This window comes from Copidosoma floridanum, unplaced genomic scaffold (genome assembly GCF_036245765.1).
Source record: "Copidosoma floridanum isolate Cflo_tuat_1 unplaced genomic scaffold, Cflo_Japanese_pri ptg000001l, whole genome shotgun sequence".
NCBI classification, from domain to species: Eukaryota; Metazoa; Arthropoda; class Insecta; order Hymenoptera; family Encyrtidae; genus Copidosoma; species Copidosoma floridanum.
In genome coordinates, this window is record NW_028321878.1 from 14,323,865 (window position 1) to 14,341,337 (window position 17,473).

Below are 17,473 nucleotides of genomic sequence, written 5' to 3' on the forward strand. Positions count from 1 at the left end.
ACACTCGCGCGCGTTGGATCGAGAGAGCGCGACCGCGTATGCGTTTCTATATCCATGTGTGTATGTGTGTGCTCTGCACCACCGCATCCAGAGGAGAGAAACGAGCGCAATTGCTCGGTCATCTCTGTCGACGACGCTACTGGGACCGACTTCTCCTTTTGCCGCTCGCGATTTTCATAAACGTGGCTGTAACGACTTCCTACTTTATGTACTTCGTGTAATGTCCTTTGGTGCGACATTATAAAGACACAGTAGCGCCAAAAGTGCAGGATTTTTATTTTATTTTTTATTTTTTAAATCGGTATATAATAATCTGTGGTGAAATCAACTGTAGAGTGAAGCACGACGAAAAGAGTGTAAATACGAGCGAAGGAGCTTTCAGTTGATCCATATAAACCACAGGTGGTTTTTTTTTTATTTGGTCGACTGTTCTTGGTTCACCTGCGATGGCAGTTGTGATTAGCACGCGGCGATCGTGTCAGTGTTACTATTACTGGTGATTTTCTTTTTTTTTTATCACCATAGATTTTTTAATTGTAAGGTAGTATTAGTCGGGTATAAATCGTTTCTGCCCTGGTGATATATGCTGAAGAAACTACACTTTGGGTGATCATGTTCACGAGCATCGTGAGGACGAGCAGGTTGTTCGTTTTGGTATTGCTGTTCCACAGAGGTGAGCAAAAGAATTTTTTTTTGTTTTGTTTTTTTGTTTTTGGACGACTCGATCGTTTTTTATGGCATTTGAGAAAAAAATTCATGATGACAAGCTCTCGTGGATAGATTAATTGATTATGGCTTAAACCTTTTTATTGGTAAATATAATAAAAGACTTCTCGTGATTTTCGTATAAAAGAAAATAATCCAAATGAGAGCTATTGAGGATCTAGAAATGATACATTAATTTTATTAATAAAAACAAGGTCTAGACTCCAAATTCTGAGTTAAAAATCGAAAAAAAAATTTCAGCTTGCAAACATTAATGCTGCATGTCTATTTCGCAACAAATATATACCATTGCTTATTACTCCAGGACAAAAATAGTATTTCTTTGCGGTTTTCAGCTTACACGACACTTTCACATTCAAGACCTCAATTACGTATGAAAATTTTATAAAAATCAAAAATGTATGTTTGAATTTTGAAAAGTATAATTGACCATTAACCAAATAATTGCTTCAATACAGAAATCACCAAATAAAATACTTTTTCATGACCCACTACGAATCTTTCGTATCGACTACAAAATTCACTTATTCAATAGCCGGTCTCGATAAGGAAGCAATCACGAGTTGAATAAAAATAAAACGAAATGTACAAATCAATCATGCATTAATGCACCCACATTTACAGTTGTGGGCCTTGGTCTTCTTCTGGAGGAGGAAAAGGAGCCAAGTTACCTGACCGCAGCCGTCGGCGAGAACGTCATCTTCGATTGCGATCTTGACTTTCCGCACGACATACCGATACCCTACATACTCCACTGGAATCGTGATGTAAGTTGAACCAAGTACACGCATCGACAGATTTTCAGCCAAAGTCAGATCCAAGCGATAAACGCATCGATTATGGTCGATGGAGGCAAAACGACATCTAATGTCTCGCGACTTCCAATTGCCACCGGACTATAAAGCTTTCCCCTTTTCATCACGTGTTATTGCACTACCGATTTTTCGCGAATCGTACACCATAAATCGATATGGTTTTTGTGTATCACGACTCGTTGAGCAATCGAAAATTTCGAGGGTAACATGATGCCGATCTTATTAAAACCTCGAAACACGACCTCGCCGCGACAGCGCGCTTTATTTTGCAAGCGTCGACCGCACGCCGGTGTACATGTGGTACCAAAGTTTTCAGGAAAATAACGCACCTCGTTGGTTTATTTACCACGCGCCGCTCCATTGGATCCCTCGGCGTCCTTTTCGAGCTCGTGAAAAAAAAATCGGTTATGCAACTCGCGCATAGATCTACTTCACACGTGTACCACGAGATCGGCAAACATTACAAAGTCGATTCTCTAGGAATAAGATTTTGCGATTTTACCTGTTTAATGACCACTGAAAACTAAATGGAAAAAAGGGAAAAATTACCAAACCGTAGTTTTACAACGGAAGAACGATGTATCTTCCACGTCAACCTGTTTGGCAATACACAAACTGATACAAACGATTCAATGGCCATAAAAAAATCAGTACAAAGCTCCACCTTTGGTCTACAAGTCCTTGGCCGATCGATCGTCTTTCGGAGGGATCAGCCCGCTAAAACGACCCGGAACTGCTCGTCTAGGTGGTGGTAAATATTTCGAGCGAGGCCGATAACTCGTGCGCCCGGCCGGCTGATTGGCCGATTAAGGCGCATTACGAGCACGCATGGGCCACAGACGAGCTTCTCCGGAAGAGCGTGCGAGGGCTAGATTGGCCGGGCAAGCGCGTGCTCGTGAGATATAGGACCAACCCTTTTGCTGACAATCCTAGAGCACGTTGGCTCGCGTGACGAAGGCTGCGGAGTCGGATGCTGCGTGTTTTCGTTTTACCGATCTGTATGGCTCTGGAATGATTTCAACGAGAATTAACTTTAGCCTGTTTCAATGTCTCGGACGGGTATGATGCGAGGGCATCTGTGAGAATCAGGTTGTCTGATACTTGGTGTGGAATGCATGAGATGGTTTTTTTGTAATTTTCACCTGTAATTGATAATTTTTATTTGATCATTTGACAGTAGATCGTGGTGGTGATTCATCAAAAAAAAAAGAAAATCCTATCTTGATTGATGAAGAGAAAAAGAAGAAAAAAAAACAATAGGAAGCTACGTGAGTACGGGTCGCTCTCGAGCCTTGGCTTTGAAACGAGCATCAAGTCCCGCAACAACTTAATGCCAGTTTGAACTGGCCATTATCTTCAAAAAAAGCATTTATGATTTAATTCGTCATCCTGTTTGGGAGCCCGAGCCCCAAAGCACTCTAGTTGTGAATCCATTAGTATCTCGAATGCACGTTCTCTGGTCGAGCGTAATCGAATGAGGAATTGACAAAACATGACAATTCATTTTGATTTACGTACGTGTGGGCCTCGTGATGCGTGAAAATGATCATATTTTTTTTAAAAACAACCTGCAATTTGGAAGGGAATTCAGTTTTTAAAAATTTTCTTGCAAACCTATCGTTGAAATGATAACTTGTGATATCTTAATCCCCCAATTTTCGAATTGTAATGCAAGCAAATAATGAAAGTATTAAGCACTAGTTTTCCATTACACATTTCACGGAATTAGATCCTTTTTACAAAAATTAAGTAACAAAGACAACAGTCGATGGATGCCTGAAATTTATCGTAGTCCAAGACTTAAAAACTTTTCTTATTTGGTGTAAACATACTTATAAGCTACAATCTGTATACGTTCTCTTTAAACATATACTCTTGATTTAACTTTTAGTTTGTTATTCCTGTATGTAATTTATATTAAAATATGGTCAATAATATTTAGTTACTTTTAATTTTCGTGATTGAGATATTAGTAATTTTTTCATTCCCTAAGGTATATGAGCGATTTACAAAAAATGTCTATTTAGATCATTTCTTTTTATCTGTACTGTAAAACTTCCATGACGTGGTCTCAGCTTTCTATAAGTAGTTCATTACATTCGATGCGATCAAACAAAAAAGTCGCAGACAATGTACCACGTGGAATTTTATGGAGCATCATAACATGTAAAGTATTAGAAAATATCGCAACTCCAAGTAAAAAAATTCTATTTCCCTCTTTATTTATGTTGAACTATTCGTCTTCTGTACCACGAGGGTTTGGATTTCATAACGCGTACTACTTCCACGCGAGAAGTAATATCCTAGCGTAGAGCGTGACGACTTTGGATCTTAGCTCGTCGTTTCGATTACACTCGAGATATTCGTGCGAGAATCGCTTCCAGTTCCACATTGGCTTGTTATAAATAACACGTCAGTAGAACTTATACGGGAAATTCAAAATTACACATAATGCACTATCATGTGACCTCATTTTCCAAACCATTTTATCAATAACAAATCGATCTATCGAAGTCAAACCCATTCCAAGCAAAATAATCACGTTCCATGTCACCATTCATTCGAAACAATCGAAACTACCGATCCTACTTCACGATTTCAACTCCACGTAGTTTTCAAAACAGCTATGGATGCCCCGAAACATCCCAACTTATACCTGCCACCTTTGCCCCTCCCGGTCGTAACGACGATCAACTCGTATTTCCTTGATCGTTTATCAATTACAACCATTGAAAAACAACCTGTTGAAAGCCGAAAAAAACAAAAAAACAAAAAAACAACCATCATCAGTGTCCGTTGCGCGTCCCATCCCTCGTTCGTCCTTGGCATCGGGTCACGCGGCCATCGGACAACAAGTGGGAGAAGGCCCCACAGTTGAAAGCTAGAGCGAGAGAAAGATGAGCGGAAACCGAAGGCAAGCCGGGGGCTGATTGGTGCCTGATGCTTTGCATGCAAAGCAGCAGGTAATACGCCACTACGGGGCCCCTCTCTCGCTCGCTCTCGCACGTGTTTGTACATAATACACATGCAGACTGAGCAAGTAATTGGAGTACGGGATGCAAGGCTGCTGTACTACCGACGCTTCGGTCCGCGCGCACATTGGTACATTTAGCGACGATTGCAAAGTTATATAAATACACACGTGTGTAAACGTGCAGGGCACAAACAGCCAAGCAGAGAGGGTCTTTCGGTTGTATCGTGGTTGGGACCTACTGCTTATTTGGACAGTCAAATCAATTTGAACCTACTTGTGTGATTTTTTTTTTTTCCGAAAGGGAGAGCCATCCGTGAGATCAAAAGGGGTCAGCTAGTCCGGAGATTTCGTTTGGACCGGGTCAACATTTACTTGTAAATCTATGGGCGGGATCAGAGCACGGAGATCATAATGAGAAACAGAGATATAGAGACAGCAGGAGTGGGTCAGCTTCCGTTGTCAATAACCCCGATTTCGTTGAACTGGCACACACGCACACACTCGGCGCTCGAGCTTTTTTGCCTCGGTGCCTTTTCATCATCTCCCAAGCGCTGTTGGGCGCAGCTCGTCTAACGAGGCTATTGGTAATTAACGGCCCTCTTTACTCGAATTAGCGATGCGTGGACGCGTGTTTAGGCAATACGCGCTCGACTACGATGTTTCGTCGATGGCTGGAGAAGGTTAGCTTGTTGACGACACGGGTAATCGTCGATACGCTTCTGTGTTTGTTTAATCTACAGGCATCCAACTTTTTTTTTTTTTTTTTTTTTTTTGTTGGAAAATATTGATGGTAAAGTTGGGAAAAATTCCTTTGTGGCATCTGAACGTAAATTATAAGTCTGTCTCATTGTGATAACAGAGTCAAATACTTTAGTATCAGGCATTATTTGCTTATTTGCTAAAAATAACAGTCTCGCTCTGTCCACCCGTGCAGCGTGTGTATTACCCTTTAACCCCTTTCTCTCGGATAGAGAGAAAAAGAGATTCCCCGATGGTATGTAAAGAAAGGCTCGCTGTGCAGTCCACTTGGCAATGAAGCTTGTTACTCGTGACTTCAACGAAGAGCGCGAATTTCACGGGCAGCTGCATACAAACGTCAGCTTCGTGGAATAGAGTGTCACAGCGGGTTGCAAGCTACTTTATCAGCGATAAATGAAATCCCCTCTGAGGCTGGGATCTTTTAGCCAAGTAATTCACTGCCTAATCTTCCCTCGGCATTTTCTAACCGCATGACTTCTAACACGCTAATTAATGATCGAGCGTTTCGCTGTGTGGAATGGAAAAGTGATACGTATGATTTTTTTGGGGGAGTCAAACACAGGAGGTGGTATCTGCGTATACGTTAGAAATATTTTTTTTAATTTTTTTATTTCTAACACCTAGAATGAATGAAGATGGTGTTCCTTTAGATTTGATGGGCTACCATTCGCTAGATGTAAAAATAACTCATTATTCTTTTAACCCTTTCGAATTAGGTTTGTTGATTATTGAAAGCTGTGGTACAATTGATAGGAAAAAACGAGCTTTCTACCATTTTCTTGGCTCCAGATAATCTCCTAAAGATTAACTGAGATTCAGCCTGTATTTATCTTGCCAATTAACTCATTTCTTGTGCATCTAATGCATAAGAAAAAATCTTGCAACCCAATGGCTCTCGAGTCTCATGTCTCAATTACTCCTTTTTTTTTTTTTTTATTCTGTGTATCAAATTAGTTAAAGGGTTCTCAAAGCGCATATATGTAGAAATAAATAACTGATAAAACTGAGAATCAATTATTTTCTTTGCCACATTTTTATTACTACCTGGACATCTGTTTTGATTCAAAATAATTAGAAAAAAATGTTATAAATTACATTACGGAATGCTCGTATAAAAAATTAAGAAAATCACATGGACTTTTCAGTTAAGAAATCCATTAAGTATAACATACATGTACAGCCAAAAAACAAACTTAATCCCAAGAAGACCTCTCATAATGAACCAAACTATAGCTAATGTCAAAGTGAAAAAGCCTTAATTTAAAGAGAAAATAAAAAAAAAGAACCCCTATAATAACATGGAAATTGCCCCTTACGCCAGCCCGAGTGGGCTCCGTGCCTCGTTCGCGACTTTATGCAAAACATCACCTAAATTCTCTGATCGACTCGCGAGAGCCCTCATTCGCGCCACTTCCCCCGGAGCCGCACAGAACAAATGCAGAGCAATGGCGCGCGTCCAATTCCTCACACATCAGCCCGAGCTAAAGAAAGAGCGCGTCAATTGGCAATATCGCGCGTCCGCCCGCTACACACGAGCTAGCCTCCTGCCGGCTTTTCGCCGCCGGATGCGCCGAGGAGAGCGAGAGAAAGAGGAAAAGGCGACACGTCCCCCTTGATTCGCGACAATTACGAGCGTCTTCTTCTTCTTGAGAGTCCCTCTGTCCAACTTGGCGATGGGTCCCATGGTGATGTAACTGCCCACCAATTTGTTCATCGAATTTCAGGGAGAGACGATATTCTCTTGGTACGATGGCACGGTATCAGCGGTCCACGGCTACTCGGGTCGTATGCACCTGATTGAGGACGCGCAGGCCCGTGGCTACGGTTTGGGCAGCGTCAATTTGACCAATATCCGGGAAAGCGATCAGGGCTGGTACGAGTGCAAGGTCATATTTCCGAACAGGACGCCCAGCTCGAGGAATAATGGCACCTGGTTCCAACTGTCCATCGACGGTGAGTGTCATGATACGTGCGTTGGCTGACTTTCTGGTTTTTTTTTTTTTTTTTTCATTAATAATGTAACAGCCATGAGTATGATGTGCTATGCCTTTTCATAACTACTGACATTATTAACTGATACTAAAATTATTAATATTATTGGCGTTTGGGTTAACACTCCGTGTTATAAGGCCTGGATAAATTTGATACAAGAAATTTACTTGTGTAAGTGGGTGAAAGTTTTTTATGTTAAAAAAAAAAAAGAGTGTGCAGGTAGATAAAATTACCTACGGGTTTTGAAACGTGATAGCCATGGTAAAAAATGTACATCAAGTTGAACATGTTCGTTAAACGTGTTAGTAAAACTAGGAAGTGGATCTTAGTTGTAGGACATTATCCTTTTTTTGGTAACATAAAAAGTTTCGGCTGAACTGGAAAAAGATCTGTAGTTATGATTCTAAGATGGATTTGACAGCATATTCCGAAGGAAAAAAATAACATTTACTTTTACGAATGTAACAACACCTTTGTATTTCTTTTCATTTTCATATTACTTTTCAATTTTACTTTTCGGTAGCAAAAAAGTGACATGAGAAACGTATAATACTTGAATTTTAGCATTGTAGAAGATAGTGTTTGAATTTTTTCATTTAAAAACGTTCTATGTGGATATTTAATTACAGAAAAACAGCTATCTAAATTTGCACGTAAGAAAAAATACTAGCTGCATAATAATTCTAAAGGGTCCAGCTGGACAAGAGGAGTAAAAGAGCTCCAAGCGATTTTTTTACTTTTAAATAATAAATGTACAGAATTTTTTTTTTAAATGTTTGGAGCCTAATTCAAATTTTTAAAGACCTTAAAATTTTTTTTAATTTTACATAAAACCCTTTATTAACAGGTATAAAAAAAATTTTCGTAATTTTTCAGAGTGGTGGAAGTGTGGAACAGGTTTAAAAAAAATTAAAAAACATCGATTTCTGCATCACTGTATCACTAGTCCAAAAATTTTTCACCTCGTATAAGGCGAGAAAAATAAATAAATAATAAAATGTATTAACTAGAAGTTGCGTCAGGAAGACACAGAGATTACGATACAAAAGAGTTCGCCAAAAAAATTGAAAAGATAGCTGCTCGCACGGCGTGAATGAGATTAACTGAAAGAGCCCGTCGAGTGTTAGCACGCGCGAGAAAGAGAGAGAGAGGAAGTACGTTGATATGCGTAACAGCAAGCGTCAGCTTATGAATTGCTCATGTATGTACCTACATCACGTACTCCTATTACCACCACCTACTGGGTAATTATAATCATAACTCCTCGTTGGCGCGGCTTTTGTGGTGCGCTTTTTTCAAACTCAACATTGCATCAAGGCATATACTTATTACGTATTGACGTATCGCTGAACACGCTACTCATTGCTTATACCGCGAAGCTGTAAAAGTAAGATGCTGACTGATTCGCCTAATCTAACTGATGGCAATTAACTAGCTAAGTCTCGAATGCTCGTATATAATCCAAAATGTAAGACATACGCGTTGTGCCGATAAATCAGGAAATGATTAGACGAGGAAGCTGGAATTTCGAAAAATATTTCTTCCATAATACATTTTTCAAACATAAAACTCTACGTTCTGTAGAGATTGGTGCAGTCTTCATGTAGGTCTGGTTTGTATAGAATACCAATAGAGGTACTTTTTCCCCATTTTGCAAAGAGATACGAGTATGTAACCAACAGTCATACTGCTAAAAAACAGGATATGATGTAAATGATGATACCATACTTTTTTAGTTGCAATGTAGGTCAGAACAAAGTTTAGACGTGGATGTACAAATCAATCAAAAGCTTATAAAGCTGTTTATATCTGAGTTCCAGTATGAAATTAGATATATTAAATCGATCAACAGTTACGGGAAATGAAAACCCTGATATTTCCGAATCATCTCGAAGTCAACTTATGATCATCGATGGAATATAATTGTCCATGACTTTAACCGACTACGTTTTTGACTCCATTAAAATTCAAATTAAAGTTTGTTCCAAACCTTTTTGATTTTTCTCCAATTTTTCGAATGCTACAGCTTTTTTTCAAGTAGATATATTTTGGGATGACAGAAAAGCGTGTCTTTAAGTTAATTTCGAATACAAAATAGACTTAGCTGCTGCTAATGACTACAGCTACAGAAAATTAGACTACGAATCTGGAAACTATGCTATAGGCGAAATGTTTTTCGAAATTTTCGTCCTTTTAAACTGATTATTCAGAATTTCAGACACGACTGTGACGGTGTATTCTTCGAATTGGTTCTATCGTGTCTCCATCCAAAGGGATGCAAACTTTTCTGAAGTCATAATAAAAACGCCAGTGCACTGCTTTACTAACCCCGCTAACCAATCAGATTTCGTTTAAATCGTTCAACCCAGGTGTGCTGCCGTCGACCAATGTTCCAGGCGAGACGCTTCTGGCGGTGCCGCCCATCAACAAGACCGTCATGGAAGGCGATCCAGTGTCTTTTGACTGCATCACTAAGAGCAATAAGTCCACCATCGCCTGGTACCGCGAGGGGCGTGAGATCCTAAAACAACAGGTACGCGTTTCTTACAGAATAACTTTTCTGGTTGGTTCTTTTTTTTTTTTTTTTTTTTTTTTTTTACTTTTTGTCATTTTGTGGAGGAGAATGTGTAAATAAATAGTTTATTTACATCCATTGAGAATCATCAGTCTTGATATAAGTGTATAGATCTACGTTTATCTTCCCAGATAGAGAACCTAAGAGTATTCAACTCGACGGAGAATAGATTTTTTAATTTTTGGGTAAAATTTTTGGTAAATTAAAATATCTAATAGTAAGTGAACATGGAGTTTTCACAAAAGTCCAAACATAAAAACGTCTAATGATATACCGTTCACAGAGTAGATTAATTTACCGTGAGATTTTAGTGGTTAATTACAATAAATATGACAACAAAAAGCTTCTTATGTTGAGTTTTTTCTTTCATGATTTTCATCTTGTTTCATCTATCCAATATTGTAAGCTTTTCATCATCGTTAAAAATTTATTGGTGCATGCTTTTTCATCGGGATTAGTAAAAAATCGTATACAACTCATGGGAGTGGCACTCACTACTTGGCGATAGCCTTTATTTTATTTCTTTGCCATACTAAACGGATCATAAATTCCTCATAATTCTAGGATCTTATGGAACGCGTTACCATAGGTGCCGATGGATCTTTAATTATCAGCCCAACATTGATGGGTGATCTTGGCGAATACAGCTGTACAGTGACTAATGAATATGGTGAAACACAAAGCGGATCTGCCCATCTTAATGTGCAATGTAAGCATACAATACTTTTATAATGTTTTTCTGTATAAAATAATACCATAATATGTAGTTATTATAAGCTAGAAATTAACATAAACGAATATCAATTATATAATATCCTCACTACACCTCAAAAACATGTCTTATTTAAAATTATATTTTTGTCTCTATTGTGTATTTTCAACATATTTATTATTGTTATTATTATTATTATTCTTATTATTATTATCATTACTATTATTACTACTATTATTAGTTATTATTACTATTATTACTTAACCAACTTACTTTTGGCCGTAAATGCAGACATTATTTTTTTTGTAACCCTTTGTTCAAACCGCACAAAAATTCATTTTTAGAAATCATATTATACTTAATTGTATGTTAACTATGGTATCCTTAGTAAAAACAAATAAATTAAAAATAAAATAAAAACACATTATTATTTATGATGTGAAATTCATTTTCTGTCATCTACACTATGTTAAATGGTTTACTTGTGAGCATTCTTTTTTAATACAAACATTATTAACATTTAAGTTTGTGTCCTTAATCAAATTCAAAATATTTTGCTTCATTTCATCACGTGGAAGTAAATTTTCGATGCATTACTCTTTTCTGAAAAGAGAAAATAATTATATTTTCTAAAACAATGTTTTCACTCTTTGATAATTTATTCTCTTTTCGAAGTTGAGTGACTCTTTTTTTTTTTTTTTTTTTTTACTTGAATAACTTAAATGGGCTATGCATATCTTTAAAATTATATGTTTGAAATAAAAATTTATTTTTGTCTTTTCTCTTCCACAGACAAGGCAAAAGTTATATTCGCACCCAAAGAAGTGTATCTCCCTTACGGAAAGCATGCTCTTCTGGACTGCCATTTTCGTGCCAATCCACCATTGACCAACTTGAGATGGGAAAAGGACGGATTTCTCTTTGATCCTTACAACGTGCAGGGAGTATTTTACAGAAGAAATGGTTCGCTCTTTTTCAGCAAAGTCGACGAAACTCATGCTGGCAGTTACTCCTGCACACCTTACAATGTACTTGGCACCGAAGGACCAAGTCCTCCCATCACAGTAGTTCGTATCATTATTATTTGTCAATATTATTATAACTATAAGTTTAGCTGTCAATCATATATTTCTATAACATCACAAAGCTTCTATAAATATTTGTTCAAAATTATCCATGATAAAAGTGGTACTAACTACTATATTTCATCTTTTTTCTTCTCTATTGATAAGGCATACCAAAACTCTTTTAAAATTATTAATTTTTACTAAAGACAAATTTTTATGTTAACATAAAGAAAAAAAAAAAGTAAGTTTATAATCCTAAATTCGGAGAGTGGCAATTTGCAATTATTTTTCTCACCAAAGCATACAAATATTATGCCCAGTTGATACAATAGAGAAAATCCGTAATAATCTATTAGTCCGCTCGCACCTCGGTAACTGGTTATTTAACAACTCTTGGCGCATCTCTTTATTCTTCCGTTGAATGAACCAGACGTGAATGAGAACACAATTATAGTATTTGACACAAAGACCGAGTGCGTTCAAGTACAGTACAATAATCTTTCAAGTGCTGTATTGTACGTCATTTAATATTATGTAATGAATAATGTAAGTTGAAGACGCAACAACAATGTCGAAGCTTTAGGATGATTAAAAAAATACTTTTATAAAATTCGTAATTATGTCATAAATATTCGTATGACTACAAACTGTTAATTGCACTCATACATTTACACATTTAATGAACTACAAAACTGTTAAATAATTTTACAGCCAACTTACATTATTACTTATATTACTACGTTGCAGATAGTTCAGCGACCTCCAGTTTTTACAGTAACCCCTCAACATTTGTATATGCGCAAGCTTGGTGATACTCTGGAAATACCTTGTGACGCTAGAGACGGTGATATTAACCATCGACCCACTATAGTATGGTACAAAGTAAGTTTAAAATAGTTTATGTAAAATGTACTTGTCAATGTAATTTTTGGATGTGTGATTTATCGTCTTCTACATAAAATCTGTTAAAAATGTTCAATATACTTGACTTTTTCAATATTCTATTACTGCGTTAGAAGCGGTTTTACTACGAAATGATGGGCTTCGTAAAATAATGTTTGCTTGTCATTTTCATTTTTCAACTTTACACATGCGTTTTCACATAAATGAGACCTACAGCTCACTACTATCTCTATCAAAAACTCAAATATTGACTTTTTTTTTTAGAAATGTAAGCTTGAATTTTAAATACTTAGGTATGTATTTATTATACGCGTTTTTAATCCGCTTTACTCGAACACTTTGATTTCAGGATGGAACACCTCTATCACCCGAGAGAATGCTGATGAGAGGTGGTAACTTGACGATCGAAAGAATCCAAGAACAAGACAGAGGGATGTACCAATGTGCAGCCAGCAACGAAGCAGCCACGGTAGTAGCAGATGCAGAATTAATGGTCCTGAACGTTCCACCTCGAGCTCCTTACAATCTAAGTGCCAATAGCACCAAAAACGCTGTTACCCTTACATGGATACCGGGATACGTTCGGCCAAAGATGGAATATTCAATATGGTACGTTCGTTCACACATAACATGTTGCATCAGAGTGTGAGGATAAACAGAAAGAGCCAATTATTTATTATCAGGTACCGACCCACCGATACGTCAGAATGGAGGACCATGAGAATAGTGTCGAGGAAAATCACAGAAGCAACAGTTGGTAATCTAACGCCAGGGAAGGAATATGAGTTTATGGTGCTGAGCCAAGACAAACATGGCGATGGGATGTTCAGCAAAACTGTTCGAGTATACACGCAACCCAGTCAGTGAATGTTTATATTATAAAAAGAAAAAAATATGATTTGACTTGACTTGGTTGTTAATTGAAATTTTTAATTCTAGAAGCCGATAGTCTTAATGTTGCGTCAGAGTTTAAAATTTCTCTAGGTATTGAAAACTTCTTATGTTGATAACGTCCATTTGCAATAAATTAATATGATGTTTTCATCTATATGAAAATCCATGATGCACAGATAACGCTAATGGCGAATTGGGACCACCGCGTAATATTCGAGTTCAGCCCACTGTGGAAGGCTACCTTGTGACTTGGGATCCCCCAACTTCTGGGAAAGATCAGGTGAAATTCTATACCGTAAGATGGTTTAGAGGACCTTCGGAGCACTTGTATGGTAGAGCAGAAACAACTGATACTTATTATTTAGGTCAGTGAGAAAAAAATAGTTTATAGTTTGTTTGAATCAATACGAGCTTTTAAAATTACGCGACTTAATAAAAAAAAAAATAAAAAAAAAAAATCATGTGTTGTTACAGTGAAATCATTAGAAGAAGAAAATTACTACACTTTCGAGGTCATCGCAACATCAACGAATGATGACATAATGGTCAGCGATCGATTTACCCTGGAAGTTCCAGCGTACCGGAGAAACCGTGCAATTTCCATGGGCATAGTTGCTGGCCTTGGCTTCTTAGCTGCAGCGCTCGGAGCTATTTGGTGGGCAAAAAAACGCTTTTGTCAAAATCCACCAGGTGAAAAATGATGTTTCAACAGTTGATCGACAAATTATGATAGAATGTTAAGTTTTTTCATTGTACACGACACTTTGTGTGCTCATATTATTGCGGCGAAAAAATATGAGATGAGATTTTTTTTATTCATATCCTATACTTTGTATGCATTTTTTGAGGTTGGTGGTTTGAATGTATTTCAATATGTAAGTTCATAGTATTAAACCAAGAATAATGTCTTTTTACACGTCAAGCAAGACGAATAATTTATGTTTAGAAGTTTGATGAAAAATTAACCAGAATAGAATTTGTTTTCAACATGTTTAAAAATATAAAAATTATAAATTTTAAAAAGTACAATAAAAAGTCGATTTATTTAAAGATGCCTTTTAGAAATTTATAAGAATCAGTACATAGATACATGTTTTTTACCAACTCTAAATAATAAATTTATAAACGTTCTTACTCCAAAAAATTTAATCACAATTTCAAAAATCTTGTATGAAAATAAGGCTGCAATATAAATTAAAACATAAGAAGTTTGTACATTATTGATTTGTGTTCACCAAATAATATACATGAATAATTTTATGAGTTGAATTTATTTCTTGTTATCTTACATTTGTATTTTAACTTGCTATAGAGATTGCATTATTGCAAAGGTAAATAAATAAAACTGCTATGAGCGAAGCTTTTCTTCATATAACAAATTACCACTGGTTTTTTAAATACAACAATACTTCTTCAGTAAGCAAATTTTCATTTTTATACAGTGATTAATTGATTTTCATTGACTATCTAATTGATTATACATTTAAGTATGACGTTTAGGAATAATTTATTGATTAATGCGGTATTTCGTTATCTTTTCCAGAACTTGTATGACACTTAAAATAATATACTAATTATTAGATACCTTGTCCTGCGTGCACATTAACAAATCTTCAAACGTTGAACTGCTTGGAAACAAACTACAAGGTATAATCCTATAATTAACTTAGAATCAGTGTAAGTAGTGTACTTGAAAATCGAATGACGAAATAGACATTTTTTTCTGGAATAAGTAAGCTTGTTCTTCGTAGGCTTCTCATCAGTGTACATGAGAAATCGTATTCGTATCGTCTACGTTTGAAAAATGAAAATGGTACAAAAGTTGTAAAATAAATGTATAGTAATAAATAAGCAACAAAATCCGTAAATGATGAAATTTAAAATTATTAATCACATGAAAAAATATGATAACCGTTGAGTGAAATAATATGAGCAAGTTAATACTTTTTTGGACTTTAAGAAGTTACAAAATGAATTCAGTATTACAAGTACACTGAAGAAATTTGCACCTACATTCTTCAAACAGCAATTGAAATACATACTACATAAAATTTTTCTTAAAACTGAATAACTTTATTTTCTAATCGTTAATTTTTATCAATAGTCAGAAATTGTATCGTGACTTCTTATCACTAGCTTTTGGCAATCAAATGTTAAAACCTACATTAAACTTTCGTTTTAAGCCAATATCCATTTTATTTCGTTACTGGAAACTAATATTTTAACACAACTTATGCTGAAAAAGAATAAAAGTAATTATAAACCTATTACATAATAAATATATAAACAATAAAGTGATTTCATTAGTGAACCATAAAATCAATAAGTAAATTATTAAAAAATAAATTACTCTTATAATTATTATTAAGACCCTTCTGTACAGTAATATGTCACAGCTAAAAAACATTTTTACTTTTTATTATTCTTGCATCACTTCATATTTTAAAACCAGTAATATAGAGCTCATCGTCATCATTGTTTCAAAGCGAACTTTTTTGTCACACCAAACTATTTTAAATATAAACTCCGTTTCAATTTTATACGAAGCATATTGTACTCAAAGTCTCTATCAGTCTCTTATCCAATATATTTTTTCGGTAAAAACAAGGTTTTTCATTTTCGAAATCACAATTACAAACTTTATTTTCTGATTTGTAAAATTCTTCATGATGCCAAAATTTTGGTTATTAGTAAAAAAGAATGAACAAATAAATAAAAATAATAATAAAATAATAATGAAGAAGTAAATAAAAATGAAAAATAAAGGAATTGTTTTCTTTTTTTTTATTTCCAAGAAATTATTTGTACAACTAAAACTAAAAACGTTACTTGCTCTAAAATCGCAATAATTTGTTTCAAAACATAAATAATCCAAAACATTTCAATATTTACATTTGCTGGTAGATGGCATCATTATAATCATTCTTATTCTTTCAATACTAGTAAAAAATCTTTAAAAACGGGTCAGTGAAATTTTTTTTTTTTTAATACTCATGAATTGTGTTTCTTAAATTATGATACTAGAGCTAGAAATAGCGGTAGTGTGAATTATTTTAATTTTCACATTACACTTACAGTAACTTTTTTATTTTCCATTGTATAAAGATGCATTTTTTAGACTGCAATATTATAGTTAGTAATTTTTTGTGATAATTAAATAAACAAACTCCAAATATTACGGGACTCTCAATTCATCACTTGTTTGAATTATTCATTAGATATGTCATGATGAATTAATAATGTAATTTTATACTCGGATGAGTTTTTATTTATAGCATTATTTTGGAATAATTATCTAAAACACTCTTCGAACTGAGTATTCATTATCTTACATTACGTATGCATCACTTACTCCACCAGCCCTAAGATCGGCGTAAACCATTAAATTTTCTCTGTAGGATCATCATTAATGTCATCATGTCTTACTTTTACAGAAAAAAACAATGCAAATAATAAGTATTAACTTTTGAGACTTATGTAGAATCATTACTATCCGGACAAGTGAGCAAAGAAAGAATTTTGCTTTGTGAGTTATTACTTTTCCACAAATTTTTCTATTGAACATACAATTAAAGAAAATCACGAAAAGTCGCTATCTCGGCCAATAATAATTAAAAAGTCTATGAATTACTAAACATTGTAATTTAATTTTTATTATCACTGCCATTTGCTGTTTTCAACAAGTACTAAATTGTAGAAAGAAAAGACCACCCAACAAAGCATTCAGTCCAATATTGGAAAACTGCATGGCTTAGAACTACAGCACTTTCGATTTCGAATGCATTTTCCGAAAGAACAATAGGAAACCCCCGTCAGTTTTTACTGCACCCCCATAAAAAGTAGGGACTAACGGGACAGCATATCCCACTTCTCCCTCAGTAAGCGGCTGGTATCTTCGAAACGCTCGTGCGTACAATCACGTGTATGAACTCGTCAATGCACACAAGCGTGCAAAAGACGTAGACGTTAGTTTTCCTCAAAAGAGTTTCTCCCCTCCTTAAATAGCGTCGCCAGTGTAAGAAAAAGAGAGAAAAAAAAATCTACCTGCTGCTCCCC

General features: G+C 35.6%; 1 protein-coding gene across 2 annotated transcripts; it reads left to right on the top strand.

Moving 5' to 3' along the window:
• Nucleotides 1-533: 533 nt before the first annotated feature.
• bdl (borderless) lies at nt 534-14,625 on the top strand. Of its 2 annotated transcripts, none has more exons than XM_014354635.3 (12): nt 534-673; nt 1,351-1,493; nt 6,999-7,227; nt 9,636-9,799; nt 10,406-10,550; nt 11,346-11,620; nt 12,368-12,502; nt 12,873-13,132; nt 13,207-13,382; nt 13,463-13,507; nt 13,594-13,782; nt 13,892-14,625. In XM_014354635.3, exons 1-12 carry the CDS (start codon nt 613-615, stop codon nt 14,116-14,118), a joined length of 2,049 nt encoding a protein of 682 aa, XP_014210121.2. In that variant the 5' UTR covers nt 534-612; the 3' UTR covers nt 14,119-14,625. The 2 variants fall into 2 exon arrangements, with proteins under 2 accessions (XP_014210121.2, XP_014210122.2); XM_014354636.3 differs by having other exon boundaries at nt 9,663-9,799.
• Nucleotides 14,626-17,473: the final 2,848 nt, after the last annotated feature.